We start from the raw sequence: 22,687 nt of genomic DNA, 5'->3' as shown, positions 1-22,687 counted from the left end.
TATTTTTATTTGTGTTGCAATTTTTAATGCGTAATATTGTTCGTGGCTTATTATGAAAATTGGTGAGTGTTTTTTTTTTTTTTATAAAATGTAATGTAGATCATTTCTATTGTATATTTCTTTATCCTATTTTGAGTGCACATTCGAACTATATTTGTGGGTAAACTGTAAATTCTCATGAAAATGTCGAATTTCTAGCAAAAGTGCTATTGTTTATTGGCTACTATCGAGCGATTACGTTACATAGATTTAAGTTTATGTTGTTGCTTAAGCTATTGAAGAGTAGTTTTTCCGTTGCCGTTCGAGGACCCAATCTGTAGTTTGAGCGACCGATGGGCGGCACATAATTTACTTTATTTGGAAGATCCGTCAACTGTCGATTATTTACGCATGCATAAGATTCGAAACAGTCGCCGGGCAACTTTTATCGCATTAATCACTAATTAATCGCTAAAGTTACCAGTTACTCAAATGATAATAGTCAATAAGTGGGTTCAGATTACTTAAAATCAAATACATATTTACAGGTGCTATTCATGACATTAAATATTAACATAGATATTGTATAAACGCTTATAATTATTATTGTCTGATGAGATTGATAATGATGAGATTTAATGAGATGAGATTATCATTGTATAGCGCGTTTATTGCAGATTTATTCATGTCTTTACGGATAAAACTAATTTCAGCTTTCAGGAAGATAATCTATTTAATTGTGTATTGAGATAAATACCTATTACCTTCACGTAATTCTTCTATAAATATTAACTTAATAAAACTGTAGCAATGTCTTAAAAACAAAACACGACTTAAACTGTTAGATCAAGAGACACGAAAATTAAAAATTCAAAAAAGGTTTTTTTTTTATAATATGGAAAAAACAAGCGAATATGCAGTCCATCTGATGGTAAGTTCAGTGTCATCCAGGGACATCTGTATCCTTCCACGAGTTTTCAAAACATCCCACAATTTTACGTACGTTTACTCAATTCAGTATTCTGTTCCGTTTGCTTCAGTAGACTGAGTAAACGTAACAATAAGTGCTCAAGTCTTTTTGTCTGCCTCACATGTTCGCAAAAAAAAGACAAAACATAAAGTGCCATTTTGTCAATTTAGACATTTAATGTAACGTTACTGACACTATAGTTCTGATACAATCCGCTAGGGGCGCTGTTGGAAGTTGTATGGGCAAATACGTAAACAAATACCGTATAGTCATATTTGTCAAAACGTAAAAACTCATGGTAAGGGTACTGTTACGAACACAATAGAGAAGAGGGGTTCTACGTAAAGCCCGTCATAGATGCCATGCTATTCCTGAAGATGGTAGCCGCGTATGACAGCCGGCATCCACATCCTTCCCCTGAAAGGAAAACTGCTTCATCTAGAAACAAGTATGGCGGTGGTGGTACATAGTCGTTTGCGACTTTTTATATACCTATATATAATGAAGGAGTAGTAGACGAGCATGCAGTCCACCTGATGGTAAGTGACTTTTGCCGCCCATGGACATCTGTAATCAACCCCAGATAGGATTAGATATTCCTACCTGAGGTCGACCACCGATGCGCCACTACTCCTAAGGACTAAGCTGGAACGCCTCGAAAAAGTATGTCTCCCTTGCCACACTACTTGACTTCTACTTTACATAAATAGTACATTACGATACGCGTGGCCAAAGTAGCCTATTTTTGCACGGCGTGAAGTTAGCACCCGAGCACAGCGAGGGTGCTAAACGCCGTGCAGATAATAGGCTACTTTTGTCACAAGTATCGTATACTATTTTATAGCTCGTGTGACATAAACCCGCTTATACTTGTGAAGAAATATGAAAAAATATGATAATTATTTTGAAACTTATAAATGATTGAAACTAAAAATTATGAACTAAAAAAGCAATAAAAATGTAACACAACCAAGCCCATTGAAATTTAGAAAATTTAGTAATTATTCTGCACTTGTGATAAAGACAAATCTAACACCACACATACGTCGAAATCTTTCAAGCCATTTAGGCTACATACAGGCGTATTAAAGAAACATATGATAAGCAATCTCATAATGTACTAATACATAACTAATACTAGTGATACAGTAGAAAATCGATTATCCGGACCTTAGTTATAAATATTCGCGATTGTTCGGATTGTGAAACGTGAACAAGTAACTTTGTAATAACCCTTACAGATCAGCCACATTTTGTGTGATTTGTGCATTTAAATTCCGGAAAGTCGCCAAATCGCAACAAAATAGTTACTATAAAAAACAAAAACCCGATTGCTAAAAATATAACCTATGTTATTGCCACAATTTAGACGAATTCAGCGACACATCATGTATCAAAATTAATGAAGTCGTTTGAGTTTGCCAAAGAATGAAAAATACATACGTAACAAACATATAGTCGAAAAACATCACCTTCCTAAATCGGTTTAAATAGCTTTTCTTCATAAACTCAATTATCCAAATTTTCGATAATCCGAATGCCACAAATACGACAACAAATAGGTCGCTTAGTCGAGATTCTACTGGAGTAGTATTATGGCTATTCGTTTTCTAATATACGATAAATGATTTGAGTAAGACTTCCATTTTATAAACGTTTTTATTAAATATAGTACGACATTAAATTACAAAGAAATTTTCACGACAGACATTGACACACGGAAAAATACAGAAGCGCCATCAAGTGGCGGAAACATAAACCATACATTTCTTAATTTGAATACACCTTTTTAATTTACTATTTAATACTCCCACTTAAATTAAGAAGGTGTACTTAATACTCTATCTCTAATACATATAAACTTGTTAACAGATAAGGCCTTTGTAAGAAAATCTGCTAGTTGATGTGAACTTTCAACATAGTTTACATTAATTATCCTATTTTCAACCTTTTCTCTAATAAAATTGTATCTCACATCAATGTGCTTACTTCTCTTATGAAAAACTGGATTATGTATTAATTTAATTGCACTTTGATTATCTACATACAATGTTACAGGATATTCCAGTTCACCTATATCAATTAAAAATTGTTTTAGCCATAATATTTCTTTTGCAGCATCACTAGCAGCCATGTACTCAGATTCTGTCGTTGACAGTGCTACTGTATTTTGCTTTCGGCTATTCCAAGTGACAGGACCACCATTCATTAAAAATATGTATCCAGTAGTGGATCTTCTAGAGTCTAAATCACCTGCAAAGTCAGAATCTGAGTATCCAACTAACTCGGTATTGGTACCATATACAATAGACATATTTATTGTACCAATTAAATAACGTATAATACGTTTTACAGCATTTACATGTATAGCTCCTGGATTACTCACATATCTACTTACAAGATTTACTGCATAAGCTATATCTGGCCTAGACACTGAAGTCAAAAATAACAGTGCTCCCACTGCTTCCCTATATGGAAAATTAATAACAGTTTCATTATTATTTTTAGATAATTGTACATTCACATCTACTGGTGTAGTGCAACTTTTAGCTTCAGACATATTGAACCTATTTATTATACTTTCTATATAACATTTTTGATTTATTGTTATACAGTTTTGTGTTTTCTCTATTTCCATGCCAACAAAACTACTAAAGCTCAATACTTTTATTTCAAAATTATTTCTTAAATCTTTTAATATTACAGATAGAATTTATTTATTACTTGACAATAATAATCCATCATCAACAAATATAATCAACAGAACTTTAATGTTATTAAAATATCCTACAAAAACACAATTATCGGAATAGCATGATTTGAAACCGTAACTTGTTAAAAAGTGAGTAAATTTTTTGTTCCAACATCGAGAAGACTGTTTAAGACCGTATAAAGATTTGTTCAACTTACATACTTTCGATGACTCAACCTTAATACCTTGTGGAATCTCCATATAAATTTCTTCCATCAGGTCCCCATACAGAAAAGCAGTTTTAACGTCGAACTTTTCTATATTTAAATTGTCTCTTGCTGCTATACTCAATACCAATCTGATAGAGTCATACCTAGTAGTAGGCGAAAATGTTTCTTTATAATCTATGTCCTTCACTTGTGTAAAACCGCGGGCGCACAGACGAGCTTTGTACCTTTCTATTTCTCCTTTCTTATTTTTCTTAAGACAGAATACCCATTTGCTTGTTATTGGTTTCTTTTCTGTTCTGTCTGTTATTGTCCAAGTATTGTTTTCCTCGTGCGATCTTAACTCTTCTTCTATTGCTTTCCTCCAATTTTCTCGGTTACTTCCATTAACTGCCTCATCATAAGTATCTGGTATGTCTACTTCAGTGAGATTTACTTCCATATTTTTATTTCTACGAGGTCTTAGATTTATGTTACTAAATTCTTCTATAGTAATATCCCGAGGTGGATTATATGTAACATCATATTCATCATCAGCACTCTCCATATTTTCGTCTGATGAAATTTGATTTTTATCAGGTTCATCTGTTAAATTTTCTCGAGGAGACAACGAAACCTGTTTATCTATATCACATCCATTAACATGTATCTTAACATAATTTTTATTGTGTACCTTTAGGGTACTGTGCTCATCAAACTTTACATCTCTTGATACAGCTATCTTTTTTGTACTCTCATCAAACATTCTGTAATTTTCTTCATCATATCCTACTAGTATCATTTTAGAACTTTTCTTATCTAATTTCTTTCTCTTTTCTTTAGGAACATGGACATATCCTATAGAACCAAATATTCTTACATGATTCAAACTTGGTTTTTCATTATACCACAATTCATATGGCGATACATCAATTGTTTGACTAGATGAACTTCTGTTTAATAAGTAGACAGCACAATTGACAGCTTCAGCCCATAAATTCATAGGGACATCTTTTGCGTATAACATAGACCTTGCACTTTCCATTATTGTACGTAATTCTCTTTCAGCCCTACCATTTTGCTGTGGTGTATAAGGAGCAGTACATTCATGCTTTATCCCTTTTCTTTCCAAGAAATGCCTAAAATCATGGTTTACATACTCACGACCATTATCTGTATGTAGGATGCGCACATCGTGTTTAAATCTATTATTTACTATGGCATTGTATTTTATAAAACATTCTAGTACTTCAGTTTTGTGCTTCAGAAAATAAACGTGGCGATAACTCGTGGCTCCATCCTTAAATAAAACAAAATAGCGCATTCCTGATACTGACGCCTCCTCTATGGGACCACAGACATCACTGTATACTATATCACCTGCCTCGGCTTGGGCTCTTTTGGATTTCTGAAACGGCAACCTTGCTTGTTTACCATACTGACACGCTCCACAAATAAAGTTATTGTCTCCAGTCAATGGTATAGGAATTGCTCCAGACTTGCTCATTTTCTGAAGTTCATTAATGTTCAAATGCCCTAAACGCTCATGCCATATTTTGATATCTGACTGTACCATATTACAACTTTCTTGAATAACTGTCTTCACTTGCAACTCATAAAGATTGTTTTGTTTCAGATAAGCACACATGACCACTACATTATCCTTCATTATTAGAGCATTGTTATTATTTTTCAATATTACATAACCTTTTCTGGTCGTCGCTCCTTCAGAGAATAAGTTTTTCCTTAACTCCGGCACATAAAGTACATTTTCTAATATACTTTCTTCCCATTGTCCTTTTATCTTTCTTTTAATTAAAATTGTTCCTTCACCACAAACTTCAATATTCTGTTTGTTTCCTAGCTTCACTATTTTATTTTTATCATGACTGAGATATTCATTTAATTCACAAAAGAATTCACGTCTATATGTCATATGCATTGATGCCCCGCTGTCTAATATCCATATGTCATTGTCATTCACATATGAAACATTTTCCGCACTAAATGCTAACATATTATTTTGCTCTTGGTTCTTATGAACAGATTTCTTGGGTGCTCTGCAGTCTCTTGCAAAGTGTCCTCTTTTATTACAGTTGTAACACACAAATCTATGACTTTGTTTATTTGCATCATCTGGAGTGCTATATTTTGGCTTCGCATATTGTTTAACTTGCCTTGGATTTTTCTTAGTTGTCACTAAGGCTGTCTCATTGTTGGTATCAGTAACTAGACTCGCTTCTTCATCGATTAATCGCGATGTCAAATTTTGGATAGTTTGACAATCTGAATCGAGCGAGAGCCACGCTTGCCGCAATGAACGGTATGTGGGCGGTAATGTGCTCAATATTTTAGTCATAACGGCCGTATCACTCAACTTCTCACCGCATTCTCTGAGATCTTTAGCTAAGCTTTCTACCTTTGAGACATGTTGTGCCATTGTATCACTTGAACAATAAGTATATTGGTAAAATTTTTCATGGACCATCATCTTGTTGAATTCAGATTTATGTTCATAAACAGCTTCCAATTTATTCATCACACTTTTAGCTGTCTCACAATTCTCAATCAAAGAAATCTGATTCAGATCCATTGACGATGTCAAAATGAACATAGCCATCCCGTCGTCTTTGTTCCATTGTACTAGTGCGGCAGCTTCTGATGGTTTTGGAGTATTTATATTCAAACCTTTTGCCCGCAAAGCACAATTAATCTGGAATTTCCATTGCTTAAAGTTTCTACCATCGAACTTTTCGATTTTCATGGAATTTGTGACCTCCATTTTGCAATTGTGCTTACACCACCTTTTTAACTTTTTCCGTCACGTACTTTTCTTTATATATTGCTCTTTACTCAATATCGCACATCCAATCGTTATTCAAAGCGTCCTGGGTACATAACCTATTCGTTTTCTAATATACGATAAATGATTTGAGTAAGACTTCCATTTTATAAACGTTTTTATTAAATATAGTACGACATTAAATTACAAAGAAATTTTCACGACAGACATTGACACACGGAAAAATACAGAAGCGCCATCAAGTGGCGGAAACATAAACCATACATTTCTTAATTTGAATACACCTTTTTAATTTACTATTTAATAATGGCTAATAACTTTGAATTGATAACGATTCCTAATTTAAATATCTCCTACTATGGTGTGTAGCGAAAATAAAACAAACACAGTCAAAACAAACAATAAAATTCGATAGGGCCCAATAGTTAGTCTTATAGTGATGCTATTGCTTAGTATGTACACAATGGCAAAAACATTTATAAATACGTCCAAAATAAAATATTAAAATAATTATAGCTTTAAACAAAATACTCATTACTCACTTTTAATTTTTAAATGGCATTTAAAAGTATGAAACGTTCATAGCTATGTTTATTTTTTTCAACTGTGAGGGTAGTGTATTAATATTCGTACGGTGTAAAAATCGGCTACTTTGGACACAGAAATGCGTGGCTAAAATGCGGGTTTAGGTCACAGAGTGCTATAAAATAAATTTTAATAATGTTTATGTTCATTTATTCATTCTTCTATTCATTATGTGCCTTTTTTATTAGTACAACAGCACCCACAACGAAAAATCCCATGATGAGGCTGTTTTAATTATAAAAACTATTTCATTGTACAAATACACTCAGGATAGTTTAACTATTATTTAATAGCGTGTTGCTTACGTGATACATATAATATGCGATAGTAAAGTTTCTAAATATGACAAAAACATTAATTTCTGTTTATTTTATGATTACTTATGAATCTCAAAGATTGTTTGTATTTTTTTAGTTTAAATACGCGTGTACTGTGCCTGATTGTGTGGACTGACAGCTGGTTTGTATTATAAAACTAATGTTGTTTTAATATCAGTGAAACGTAGGTTTTATCAAGTTATGATAACTGATAAACTGTTTAATATTTTCCTTCTTTTAATTGTTTAAATAAGTATGAATTTTATTGACAAATTAAATCATTACAAAAGTTTTGATGAAATTTTAATGCAAGAAGCATTAAAAATTTCATCAAAACAAAATATTTTGATGCATTTTTCCGCGAGGCGTGGTCTTTCTGTATCGACTCTGAATAAATAGTGCAAAAATTAAACAAATATTCACATATCAATTTTATTAAAACATTTTTCTCATACGAAGCCTTGTATATTCATCTAGTTACATCGAATATCTAAATTGCGTTACATACAATAATGTTTCATACACACATTTACGGCTGTTTCTATACAATACGAGCCGATTAATAAAACATTAATATATCAATTCACAAATTAAATAAATATTCTCAACAATTTTATTTCATACAAATAATTTTATAATCACTTTATTAAAATGAACAACAGTCATTCATATTATGTTAATATGGACAAAGTATAATTTTTATTTATAATACGTTTAATAATAAAATTATATTTTTAGTGCATTTATATATAAAATGTCTTAAACAACTAAATATTCGGATCTAGTCGTCTCTTTCATATTTAAATGCACCTTTATAATATGAAAATGAATATTTTTATGGATTCAAAATACATTTAAATAATAAGATACTTATGTCCTATATGTATAATATATTTTAAAAGAAAAAAATCTATTAAGCATCCTATTTAGCAAAAAAATTAAGGAACGTTTTGATTATATGAATATATTTTAATTTTGAAGCAACATTTTATTATTTTTGTAGCTATATTTATTAGTTATATCATTTCGTCGTATTTAAATGATATATGATTTAATCATTTTAATTGCGAATAAAATATATTTTCTAGGCGATTTACTTGTAAATATTTATTTCTTGTAAATAATTGTTTAAAAAAACATTGCCCATGATATGTGCAGTTATATTGTAGAAGAATACAGAAATATAGAATTTTCAATTAATATTAAAATTGACTGAACTTTTTTTAATAAATCTTTTCATTTTATTTATTGTCAAAAATTTATTTCGAAGAAAATAATTAATATAATTACACTAACTAAGTTTGATAATAATTTATTTATTATTTAAAATAAAATTAACTTAAAAAGTATCTGCATAACACTATGTTTTATTATAGGACAGAAAAATAATACCCAATCACTTCCATAGATATAATTACAAATATGTATATTTCGTTTGGGTAAACATTTTACAACTATTAATAAGTATATCATATTTTTAATTTATGTCGCAAACGAAGCTATTTTTACAGTTAAAAAGCCTCACGGTAACATTATCGTATGGCCGATGTTAGCTCATAATTAGATACGTTTTTCTGATTCGGATTCTGATTTCGGATTCTGGATAGATCCGAATCTAGTTTAGCTGATTGGTAATAGGGATTCAGTCAGTGATCCTGTAGTCACTATTATTGATCTATTACCTAGTGAAAAATAAGTATAACATAGTTGAAATCAGTGGATAAAATAAATAACGTCACAAACGTTACCAGTTTGACCCCTGAGAACATTTTGTATTTATGTAATCATCATTAATAGAACTGATAATATCAATACATATGATTTATAAAACTCAAATATTAGAATTAATTTATACATGAACCTCCGGGCCCCCTCCGAGGGGGACGGGGTACGAATTGTAGACCAATATGCTATCACCGCTTCAATAATACGTGTGTTACATTCGATTCGATTGTAGTTAAATATTCATGATGTTCAGTGAAAAAATATGAACAACAAATATGAAAATAATCGTACGTCATACAAATATACGTAAATGTATATAAAAATAAATATAAGGGAAAACGCACACTAAACCGAAAACGGATAATGAGCATTCGGTGAAAAGAGGCCACGAAACATTTGAAAAACACAAAATATGCGTAACACTTTAAATTCGTCGTCACTACAGTTAAGACTACATGAATTTACACAAAGATGATTTAATATTGTTTTAGATAAAATAATAAGTACAATTATCCCTTTACACCGAATGCCATAACCAAGTGTCACATAAATATACAAGTAGATATCACTTCACACGAATCAATTTCTTTCGCACAAATGCCTTAATATTACAAACACAATGATCCGGCAGCACACTCCCCACTTTCGCTAATAAAACTCTATTTTTTTAAATAGAAGATGCGTAGAAGCATGTGGTCCTACTGATGGTAAGTGGCCACACGGACTTCTTTAATCAACCCCAGATAAGACAAGAGTTCTGAGGTTGGCTATAGGTATGTTCCTACCTCTGAGTCATAAGTTCGACCACCTCGACTCCCTTACACCAGTCCCACACACTTTAAAACGGGTAAATAGTAGCGCTTAGAACTGCTGTTATTAGACAAATAAGGTGATGGTGGTACTTCCGCAGTCGAACTATAAAGGATTCTTCCAACTTTATAGATGAATCAATTCCGGATTGGAGATGCCAATCCGACTATTGATTAACTCTTAACTCCAGTCATTATTAAATGTTAGAATAAGAAAGATTTCACTGTCGTAATTTTGTAGATTACTGGTGACATTCGGTAATACATTTTTAAAATATAGATCCTCAAATCCAATATCCAAATATTCTAAATCCACTCAGTCCGGGATGATGAAGACTGATCAGGCAATAATTGGATAATAATTCGCCAAGTACGAGTCAAACTCGCACATAAAGGCTTCCGTATCACCAAATGTTCATTACATTTTATTTATTTTTTAAATTAACCATATTAAACCATAATAAAACACATTTGTTTTATTGTTCTTATTTTTATTTATTATAATAGCAGCTAAAGCAGTAAACGGATTGTTAAAAAAAATCAACTGTTTTCCTAGTACGGTTTAACAGTTAGATCGAAAAATACCGGGTTGTTGTATGGAGACCGACCCTCCTTAGTATTCAACTTTATTTTATTTATAGTATTTGTTGTTATAGCGGCCACCATTATGCATCCTCTGTAAAAAAAAATAAATGTCTATCTATTACGGTTCCAGAGATAGAGCCCTGTGACAGACGGACAGACGGACAGACAGCCAAGTCTTAGTAATAGGGTGCCGTTTTTACCCTTTGGGTACGGAACCCTAAAAAAGTAGGAAATGTGCCGCCGACCTAAGGATGGGGAATATTAGAAACAGGTCAGTTAAAAGCCTAAACGTTAAAATGTCTTATAGTCTTCACGAGCTTAATAATAACACGTAGAAATGTTTACATCATTACATTAAAAGTACCCTTTTCAAGTGACTATATAAATTGGTAAAATTCCTCAGTTTCCTTTTACACGAGTAAATAAATAAAATTTAAATATTTATTCACCGAAATATAATAAACATTAGTGTGACGTCACGCCAATTACGCTCACACTTACAAAGTGAGTAAATACAATGTACGCACACATCAACGTGAATTTTTTTGGATATTGTTTGCGAAAAATATTGATAAATGTTTTAAAATTAACAGTACAAGTAGCGCCCTCTACAGTCAACTTCAGCGTCACGCCTAGAACAAAGTTAGTCGTATTTATTATATTTCGATGCCCTTAATACGTAATAGCATTACCTCAAACACTAATATCTATAAATATTATTTCGATTCCACGTAACATTAATGAACTTTTGCGTTTGGCTCCTCATTTTCAGTCAACCTTCGCGACTTGGAAGACTAACGAAAATCTTTCTACGAAGTGAAACTTCTTTACTTTTTAACATTAATTTTAAAATTCTATTTACTTTATGCATACTGCATTTTTGTTGTCGCAGTATAGTACACTACTTCCTACTTTTATCTGTATTTATTTTGTTTTCGTTGAATTACAAAATTTCCATAACTTTTATAGTTCCATTACATACTTGAAAATTTATAGAAGATACATAATCACTTCACTGATATTTTAAGCTTATACAAGGCCACGCAATATTCTATGCAACATACAACGCCTTCTATCTACCTATTTATCGAGTGTTCGTTCACCATGTGTATCATATTAAGGAAATCTATTTATTTATGTTTGTAGTAACCAGTAACATTAAAAGAAGTTTCACTTCTACCCACACTTATCAACACTTCAACACTTACACTTCCTAAAACTACACACACAAGTGTATACGTACTGATGCTATAGAATTCATGGTTACAAAATTACACTTAACCGATTAAGCTATTACAAACTTCTATTCTGTTCTATTACATTTACTAGAAACATTAATATAAATTTAGAATTACTTGTATTTGGAGTTCAGTTAACTTTGCATAGGAAACTGGCGCGTCTTGATGGTACAATCCATCAATTATGCTAAAAATATACCCAAAATCTATTCACACCATTATAAGCCTATACTGTCTAGCCTATATGTAATTGCAGAATTTCTAGCGAGCACTATACAAAATATAGATATCCGTAAGTTTTCTAGCAGTAACGTTAAATTAAATATTCATATAAAATGTGACTGGTTTACTAAGCTCAATTTTTTTATCGTTTTGTAAGCATGATTTTTTATGATATTGGAGTCGTAGATAAGCACGCATGCAACCATAAAATAAGTGGCTGCTGCCGTCCATGGACATCTGTAATCAACCCCAGATCGGTTTAGTCTCCTATCCGAGGTCGGCCACAGGTGCACCGCTACCCCTGAGGACTAAGCTGGAACGCCTCGGAAAAGTACGTCTCCCTTACCTTACCCTTAAAACCAGAACACAGCAGCGCTTAACACTGCTGTTATTAGCCAGAAATGTATTATTCGTTATATAGATTATTTTCGTTATTACATTAAAAGAAGTAAAAGAGAAGTCGTACTTCTAATTACTTTCAGGTTACAAATGTGTTGCTACCACTGATAATAAACTGAAATGTCTTCTCGGGCATAGCAATGCATCTGTGGCTGATCTTTGGACTTCACTTTCATTCGGAGTAACAATTTTTTTATAAGTAGTGATTACTTATCATAAGATGGACTGCATACTAGTATCAAGTTCATTATAATGCAGAAATTGTGGCAAACAATGCATTAAATATTTTAATCGCTGAAAAATCTATCTGTAATCTTTGAATTATTATGAAGAATTAACTGAACCCGTTATATAAATCTTATCCACAAATAAACCATTTACTTACTGCTTTACATTTGTAATAGTAGGCTTTTTATCTTAATTTTAGTTTAAAACAAATATCTTAACAATTTTCAGGACATTTGTTAAGTTACAAAACGAATTTTCCGTTTCAGTTATCAGTTAAAACGCACGGTAATCGTTTAGTTCTTATATTAAAACTGCTATTCAAAACTTCTTAGAGGTAACACACAACGAGTTTAACACCAGCTATAGTCTGTCATAATAAAAACCACGTTTAAATTCATTTGAACGGTTCACACACGCTAACATTAAGGTACGTATACACTGTCAAAGCGCGCGCTATAAATAACAGTTAACAATAACGTTACGTTGCCGATATCAAGTTGCTATACACTCCGCTATAAAGTTTCGGTGCAACTTATATAAGAGTTTCTTTCCCCCCGCATTTGAATATATCCGTGTGTGGACACTTTCGCTCCACTTGTTTGGGTGGGGTCGGATCTCTCATCGGCGGAGGCTCTGCATACTAGTTTTTCGACGTCAATATTGTTACGAACTCTGAAATTAAACAATGAAATATTAGCGGCGTAGGAAATATTTTCTTGTATTTTTTTTTTTTATAATATAGGAGTAGCAGACGAGCATGCAGTCCACCTGATGGTAAGTGGCTACTGCCGCCCATGGACATCTGTAATCAACCCCAGATAGGATTAGATATTCCTACCTAAGGTCGGCCACAGATGCGCTGCTACCCCTGAGGACTAAGCTGGAACGCCTCGGAAAAGTCTGTCTCCCTTACCACACCCTTCAAACCGGAACACAGCAGCGCTTAACACTGCTGTTATTAGGTAGAAATAGGTGTGGCGGTGGTGCCGCCGGAGTCGAACCACAACGGGTTCTACCACCTTCAATTTGAAGTTTCATAAACGAGAGTAGTCAATCTACCTCATTTCAACACCTATTACATTATTATTACAGAAGGACATAAAAAAGTAAGTGGTACCGTCTTGTTCTGTCAACTTTGAAGAGTCACGTCGAAAAAAATGCTTAGAAAGAGAAATACGGACTCTTAGAACAATTTAGAACAAAGAAATAAATATTAATGGCAATACCCAAAATAAATATTCAGATAAAGCACAGTATCGCTTACTTATACGTATCGAATTTTGACATACATTTGATCTATACTAATATTAGCGATAATATCAGCTACAATATTATCAGGCTATTTAGTACATACCATTCCGTTTGATAGTTTGAACTTGCACCTGAATCCAGTAGAAGCTATGGATTAGAGGGATGATAGCCTAGTGATTAGAAACTTTGCCTCTCATTCGGGATGTTCGAGGTTCAAATCTCAGGCAAACCTCTCCTCAAGTTATGCGTGTATTAAAAATTAATTAAAGCTTAGTTAAAAGGTACAGAAAAACTTACACGCCTGATAGTTCTAAGAAAAAGTACTCAAGTTATGTCAAGTTTACTAAATTTTCATTTGGCCGGCACGTTGAACTATGGCTTCCTTATTAATCTGTAAGGAGACCCGTGCCTAGCAGTGGGACAGTAATAGCTTATCGATTTCTATATAAAGGTGTATACAGACCATCGTAATTGACCATGCCGTCACCATTGAGGTCGGCCTCGCGGATCATGTCGTCGACCTCCTCTTCACTGAGGCGCTCCCCGAGGTTCGTCATCACGTGACGCAGCTCCACCGATGATATCAGGCCGTCGTTGTTCTTATCAAATACCCTGGAAATGTCCGTGGTTGGCAATTAGACTTGGAAACGTTCTTTTTTTATTTACAGATTAGCATCCTGAAGAAAGGAGCTTTACAGAGCATAGAAGTAGAAAGCAGTATGCAGTCCAATCGATGGAAAGTGGCTACTGCCATCTATGAACATTTGCAGTGAACCTGATAAGATTTTTCTATTTTTATATATACCTAACGATAAGGCAGATGGACTACCTGGTGGTGGTGGTGTAGACACCGTCGCCTATGGACATTTTCAACACCAGAGGAGTCGCCAATGCATCGCCGGCTTTGAAGGAGAGCTCTTTTTACACCCCTATTGAAGAGCCTCATATCATATCCCTCAGAGAATACCTCAAGAGGAAGTTCATTCCACATTTGGAGAACCGCGGAGGACCACCATGGGTACAGTTCCATCCACACCAACTTCGGCGAGTGAAGGGTGATTAGATAAGATAATATATCTCTTTTAACACAGCAGTACAGCAACGCTTAATAGCGCCGTTATTAGGCAGATATAGATAAAGGTAGAGGCAGATACGGCGGTGGTGACACCCGAATCAAACCACAATGGGTTTCTACCACTTTTAAGTTTTCAACCCCAACCTTTGTTTCTTTTAAAAGTCCCAAACCTGAGCCTAAAATGGATCAATATATTGTTCGCTACAAAATGCATATATGTATGTATCTTCAACTATAAAGTTATATTTCTTAATATTATTCCTTGGTCGGCTGTTAAAACATGTTGATGACAAAAACATGCCCGACAAGTTTGTTCTGTCATCGATTGACCAGAGGGCTGGCATCTATTTTGTCCTAAAAAATATTCTCAAAATATTGCAAGGAAATGCTGCCAGCATTCTAGGTATTTCGGCACAAGTGGGAGTTTTCGACGGCGTATTTTCTATATTTGAATCTATTACTTTTAAATCTGTTTAATGTAACCTCTGTCGTACTATAAATTCTAATTTGCTAACTTTTGATTAACACACACAGCCCACACTAGAATTCCCTGTGTCATGGGTATCATGATCATACAAAAAGACGATGATACAAACACCCGTATGGGTATCCCAACAGATATCTTAATTCATCATTCAGATATGTTTGGCCGGGGATGGAAACCGGAACACCTTGCGCGACGCGAAAGGGTCTCCTGATCTCGGCGACGCGGGTAATCGTTTTTTCCTAATATTTTTTACTATGTACTATTATCTTCAAATAACATATGTATTTAAAGTAGAATTTTTATTTCAAATTAACTCTGAGTGTACTTAATACCAGTTAAATTCAGTTTTCGTAGTCTAATTCAAGATGACATAATTCGGCTTCAGAATTTAATACAAAGCCTGTGCTATAAGTGCTATTCAGTCTATGCAAATGACAAGCTAAAACCAACAACTTGGCTGGAGACTTGCAATAACATAGATAAAGGTTAAATTGTAGCAGTGTTGAATGTAAATGAAATATCAAGAGCAGAAACGTAAAAACACTATAATTATGAGTAATTAAATAGTGGTGACACTTAAATTATGTGATATTTTTGTAAGACTGAAATAGTGAACAAGCATTAAAAATATAAAATTGCCATGGATAATTAGACATTTACAACAAACTCGCGGAAGTTTTCCCGGAGTTCTTAAAAAAGTTTCCTCTAAAGCCGGTGTTGCATTGGCGACTCCTCTGGTGGTGCAAATATCCATAGACGACGTTGACCGACTTTCATTCGGTAGGACGTCTGACTCTAATGAATCATTAAGCTATTCTACCTTCGACTAAGTTGGAAAACCATAAGTTCCTATCTCCCTCACATAAGTCCCTTACCGTGCGGTATAATTACAAATTACAATGCGGCATAATATTAATTAGTATGGATATTACCTGAATGCCTCTCTGAGCTCATCTTCTCCATCCCCGCGCATCTTCTTGGACATCATTTGGAGGAACTCATTGAACTCTATGGTGCCGTTTCCGTCTTGGTCTACTTCCTTCACCATTGCGCGGAGCTCGGTCTCTGTAAGATATCGATTTGGAAGAGTTACTTTCTAAAAAATCATTGTTTGGATGGTTTATTTTATAAGTGTGAATGAGTAAAAGAGTACGCAGTCCACCAGTAAGTTACTGCTGCCCATGGACATATGCAACCAAATTCATAAAAATACAAGGGTTGGTTGAAGCCAATCGTAGAAGCGTTCCCACCCCTGAGGACTAAGATAGTCATATGAAAGTTTTCACGCAAACTAAACTTGCAAAAATAGCTTTACGCTAGTCAAAACCTAAAACTATTTTCATCAAACTTAACAAAAACAAAACTATACAAAGGAAACAAAACATGTAAAACCTCGATTTCATCCCAAGATTTCCCTACACGACCGAATTCTTTTCCAGAAAATAAAGAAAGATTACATTGCCCTCATAAATTCTCCAGGTGTACAAGATGTTGCTAAATTAGGTCATCGAACCCTTCCGAATTAAGGTCGAAGGCAGATCTGGCAAGGTTTAGGTGATAATCTCTACAGAATATAAAGACATGCAAAAGATACCTAAGTCTTTTCAGTAAAATCAGACGGAAATATTTAACCTTACACCTTTTCAGTAAAATAACACGAATACATTTATTTTCAACATTTGCACTTGACAAAAAATTTAGAAGAAAAATAAAAATACTTTAAACAATGTCTGTTTCACAATATCCCACTAAAATTTGTTAAGTTTGTGCCTATTAGAATTGTCAAATTTCGATGAAGGCCAAACAAACATAAGAGAATTTGATTTTTAAAGATTTTATTTGGTGTTCGTAGTCTCGAACAATAAGCTCAATAACTTGCATATATCTCCATATAACAGCCGTTCACGACTAAAGAGGAGGGTAATGTATTTCGACCGTATTCATCTATGCATGCCTAATTCTTTGTCATTCCTTACCGTTTATTAGAACTAATTTTAACTCAACATAATTATGAAGTCATTGGATTAGTTTAAACATGTAGTCTATATTTTTATTCGGGCATTTTTTCGTTTTTATATAGTATATCTAGTATAGTTTAACTATCTAGTTTTACAAATATTATTTATTTATTATTAAAGTGTGTACTTGATATCGACTACAACAGCAAATATTAAATCAAAAAGAAGAACATGACAACCAGCGTTTTATGGTATTCCGAATATACTGTTTCACAATTTTGATTGGTAAGTTACAGGCGCCGTGGCTTAGTTGGTTAAAGCGCCTGTCTAGTAAACAGGAGATCGTGAGTTCGAATCTCACCGGTGCCTTACCTTAGGAGTTCTTGGTTTGTCATTTAATTTTGTTTTTGTTTATGACCTTTATTTTATGATAATTATTTTATATATTTTATAAAACAATTGACATAAACTTAATTAATAATTATAATACTAAGTATAATTTTATATTTGCATGCTTTTTAGCAAAATAAGAGATCATTGTATTGATTGAACACCTATTGTATAACCTTATTTGCATATAAAGACTGATTTGATTTGATTTGATATATTGTATCTCTTTATGCTATGACAGTTTTATGCTGCGCTTTCGCCCATGGCCATCTGTAACCAATCCCTGATAATATAAGAGTCCCACCTGACGTGAGCCAGAGTCTCTGAGGACTAAATTGGAATGCGTAATAGGTATGTCTCCTTTTTCACACCCAATATTATAACAAAAAACCGGAACTTACTCACTGCTAGGCATGGATCTCCTCATAGAATGTTAAGACCCTTATTTTTCGAGGGGGAAACCTTCGGAGGGTAGCCGACGGCGTGGTAGCGACGCCGGGTTATGTGGGATTTTTACCGCACTAAAACCCCCCCGATGGCCGTCCTCGACGCTTGTTGGAGAACTCCGGGATCTTCGACGGAACACAACCAGAGTCCTCCAAGAGCGATGCCCCAAACGGGCTCTGCCCTGGGGGAGCGTTCGCTCCGCCCTCACCATCTGGTGATCACGACAGTATGCGACCACACATATCGCCGTCCTTCCTGGGGTAGCGTACTGGACGGTTCGAGCTCCCACTCTTGCCACCCGCAACTCCGGAAGCCCTCTTTTGGTCGCCTCTTACAACAGGCAGGGGATACCGTAGCCCTATTCTAGTCCCGGAACTACAGGGACAAAGACCCTAGTCCACCATGTTGGCCAAATGAGGATTGGTAGACTTCACATTCCCTTGAGATTTTTTTAAGTACCGAAGGCTGGTATGTATCTTCATAATGTTTACCTTCACCGTTTAAACAAGTGAAAACTTAGGGGGTATGCCCGGGGTTAGAACCTCGGAACTACGATTGGAGGCCCAATTTCAACCACTCTACTCTACGTCGCAACTCCTCAACTAAGTAAGATACCCTTATCATGTTTAATGTTGCTAGATTCATGACGATAAATACTATTAATTTAGTCCATAAGTTAATTAAATGGATGGCATATCTTTTTTAGATTTTACGACCCTTTCTCTTGATATGGTTTTTATGACCTACATATGTAGGTTGACAATACCTGAAGATCTTTGCCCCAGAGAGCGCGTGACCAGTACCCTTACCTTGAGTTTTTACGTTTTGACAAATATGACTGTTTTGGTATTTGTTTACGTATTTGTCCATACAATTTCCAATCGGCGCCCCTAACGGATTGTATCAGAACTTTTAAACTTGTTGTTTTAAACTTGGATTGTTACAGACCGGGCTTCACCTTTACTTGTGTTAAAGTACCAAGTAAGACCACATAATCAAGTAAGATAACATTATTGCTGGTTGTTGATAATTTACGTCACTTTTTAATAATTATTCTATTTGTATACTTCGGGAAAATTCAATTACGAAATGTCATCGAATTTTTGCAATATCTTTTGTAATGGAAGTGTGATAAAAAAGTTATAAAGAAGTATTATTGTAAAATATGTTGTTGATTATGGAATAATATATTGTATTTTTGGAATCCGTTTTGAGCGGTTTAACACTAGTATTGGTACGAGAGCGAAAGGTTGACATTACCTAAAAATCTTCACTGAAGAGATAGATGTCAAGCCTTGCCTTAAATTATGGTGATACAATATTTACAGCCACAGGTTGAGAATACCTGAAGGTCTTTGTCCGAGGGAGCGCATGACAACGCCGAGCTCCGCCATCGTGATAGTGCCATCTTCGTCCTTATCAAACAGCATGAACGCTTCTTTGAATTCTGCGAAACAAACAAATTGGCATTTAAAAGGAAGCTATGAAACTAAATGGGCTCGTAAGATAATTAGGTACTTGAAGAAAAAAACGAAATATTTAGTATTTGGTGTTATATAGTTGTTTTGTTATTTCCCATTTCTCCAATCGGCACTTTTTTCAATGATTTAATTTTTAAACACCTACGCCTCGTTTACGGTTGTTACGTATGTAAACGATTTTAATAAGAAAGAAAATAATACATCACTGCTAAGCGTTATTTTTTTCGAAGCTTTCCAAATAAGTGCTTATGGATAGCATCCATGTTCGACGTCAGGCACGCATCTTATCTGGTATTGATTACAGGTATTCATGGGCGGTAGTAGTCACTTACCATCAGGTGGACTGTATGTTGGTTGACTTTTTTTTTTAACGCTTTCTACACTCACAGCCCCACACTAGGATTCCCTGTATCGTGGGTTCCATGGACACACACAGAGACAAATACACAAACACCCAGACCCAGAAACAGAAATCTAAATTCATCATTTAGAAATCTGTCTGGCCGGGGATCGAACCCGGGACCCTCTGCGCGTCAGACTGGCATGGTGACCGCTCCGCCACGCGGGTCGTCAAACTACTGACTATTTTTATATCAAAATTCCATAATTCATATTATTATTAAAGAGCATATTACTCAATGGCCATATCAGAAATATTTTACTACTGTACAAATTTGGTAGGTTATTAAGACATTTACGATCTTTGCCTGAGATAAGTGCGGAGTCGTGATATAAAATCATTGTAGCACAATGCAGATTCCATATTTGTTTCTTGAACCGGATGTCATATAAAATTCACGTAATAAAAAATATGACCGCACACAATAAAAAGGGTGTAAAAAAACGGTCATATACAAGGTCTGATTTTTTTATAATCTGCAGTTACATTTATTTTAAATGTCTATGGACTTCTCTGCCTATAAATTGGTTTCATAGAGTTAGGAAAACAGAAATGTGCAATGTTATAAATTCCTGTTTTTGTATAACGAATCCAATAAAGAAGCTGCCAATGAAAATCATAAATCAACCCCAAATATAATCACGACTCTACATTTCATTGAACAAAGATCCCTTTCCACCCCAGAAAAAAGTCCAAACTCCTCATGTAAGACTTTCTGCCGTGCCCTCGAAGCTCGAAGACATCAGCGCTTAACATTACTGTTATAAGGTAGAAATAATCTGGCTCGGGGTTCATGGTACAAAGTGATATATTAAAAATAAAAAGTAATTAGCAACAATACATACCCGCTACTTGCTCTTCCGTAAGGCCGTATTCTGACTGTGAACAAATATATACGTTAACTATACAATTTGAAAAAATCTAAAAACTAAAAAATATAGTTAAAATTGCACTGGAAAAAATTGTTCTTATAATGTTTCCGAACAGATCCTTAAATAACACTTAATCCTAAAATATATCATTGGAAGTTCAATTGCAATACATCTTCAGTACTTCAATTCAATTTGAATTCCTTAAATAACGTAGATGTAACATTATTTAAGAGAATCTTGTACATTATAATTTTATTATTTAAAACATTTTTATTCAAGTTTCTTCTTCAGTGACCAAATAAGGGACTTTTACAGTATAAAATATGTATTACAATTAAAAATTGTAACGTACAGAAAACTGTCGTGTCGCTAGATCTGATGTTAATCTTCTGATCCTCGAATACTCCTTATTATAAATTGCGTCAGTTTTCTTCTCAGCCATTGTAAATTAAATGTCACACACAGAGCATCGAACACAACAATTAAACAACTATCAAACGTTTCTAATTACAGCAGTAAACACTTATTTCAATGTTATTCTTCCAAATCTTCTTGTATATAAAATACGTAAATGCTTTCACGATCAGCAGTTTCAAAAATACCTATTTAATATTTTTATATAAAAAATAATTGACTGCAGCATACATAAAAATAAATTAGATCCGAGGATATAAAGAAAGACAATTATACAAGACTAGCTGATCCGGCAAGCTTGGTACCGCCTCGAAATCTATTTATCAAATACATTTCATATAAAATATAGCCTATGTTACTCGTATATAATGTAGCTTTCGAATGGTGAAAGAATTTTTAAAATCGGTCCAGTAGTTTCTGAGCCTATTCATTACAACCAAAGAAACAAACAAAGTTTTCCTCTTTATAATATTAGTGTAAATACGCGCGAAAAACGTAACCCTCCCTTGGCCGTCCGGTAAAAATATAAATAAATAAAAAGATTATAAAATGCAGGCGACAGAATTAAAATATATTATTGGTAAAAAGAAAAATAATTCCTATTATTATTATTATTATTGCTATATTACTTAAATGTTTTAATAGTCACATGATTTTCTAAAAACTGCTTTTAAATCTTGAACCAATGAATGAAATAGATAAAATTTAACATAGAGTTCACTGACGAAAACAGTTCTTGAAAATATCCACCCACTTATTTTACAACCGCGCAATTTATACCCGTTTCGAAGTTTTATCGACACCAACTTTTTCCAATATTCGCCAACGCCAAAGTTTTCATTCAAACCATTTGCAACTTGCTATCGTGGGCGCTCTGAATTCAAAGAACATTGCTCAATACATTTTGCAGTTACAACCAAAATACTTAATAAACATTTTTTCGGGAATTAGAAGCTATGCGTCACGTTTTCAATGAGATTTTAATTTAAATTTGGCAATTTCGAAATAAAGAGACTAGTTGTGAAGAACGCTTCAGACGTCCTCTCGTGGTAGTAGAATAAACCCGTTCCCAGCAGTGGGACATAAATAGGCAGCAGAGAATTAGCTATAGATTATGTAATTATTCGATATTTTACTTTAACTTATCTCTAAGT

The 22,687-nt window shown here is 33.9% G+C and overlaps 1 protein-coding gene and 1 non-coding gene across 8 annotated transcripts in view; one reads left to right on the top strand and one right to left on the bottom strand.

Annotated features, from left to right (window-relative positions):
* Positions 1–12,819: 12,819 nt before the first annotated feature.
* LOC140757600 (uncharacterized) overlaps positions 12,820–22,687 on the bottom strand; it is a 256,841-nt gene continuing 246,973 nt past the window's right edge. For 6 of the 7 annotated variants that reach the window (XM_073093428.1, XM_073093421.1, XM_073093427.1 and 3 more), the window contains 5 exons: positions 21,093–21,126; positions 19,712–19,813; positions 16,504–16,636; positions 14,473–14,621; positions 12,820–13,430 (listed from right to left, as the gene is read on the bottom strand). In XM_073093428.1, the coding sequence (XP_072949529.1) occupies positions 13,399–13,430; positions 14,473–14,621; positions 16,504–16,636; positions 19,712–19,813; positions 21,093–21,126 (450 nt within the window). In that variant the 3' untranslated portion in view covers positions 12,820–13,398. Of the gene's footprint in view, positions 13,431–14,472; positions 14,622–16,503; positions 16,637–19,711; positions 19,814–21,092; positions 21,127–21,471; positions 21,691–22,687 lie in introns of those variants that run through there. The other variant, XM_073093429.1, reaches the window with a different exon arrangement.
* On the top strand, positions 17,825–17,898 carry TRNAT-AGU (transfer RNA threonine (anticodon AGU)). Its single transcript has one exon. It is a non-coding gene; the product is annotated as a tRNA-Thr (tRNA).

The sequence above is a fragment of the Epargyreus clarus genome, unplaced genomic scaffold (genome assembly GCF_041222505.1).
Source record: "Epargyreus clarus isolate Ecla_fem2 unplaced genomic scaffold, WU_Ecla_fem_2.2 ptg000004l, whole genome shotgun sequence".
Taxonomy (NCBI): Eukaryota; Metazoa; Arthropoda; class Insecta; order Lepidoptera; family Hesperiidae; genus Epargyreus; species Epargyreus clarus.
Note: the sequence above shows the minus strand (reverse complement) of the source record. Positions and strands in the feature narration are given on the sequence as shown.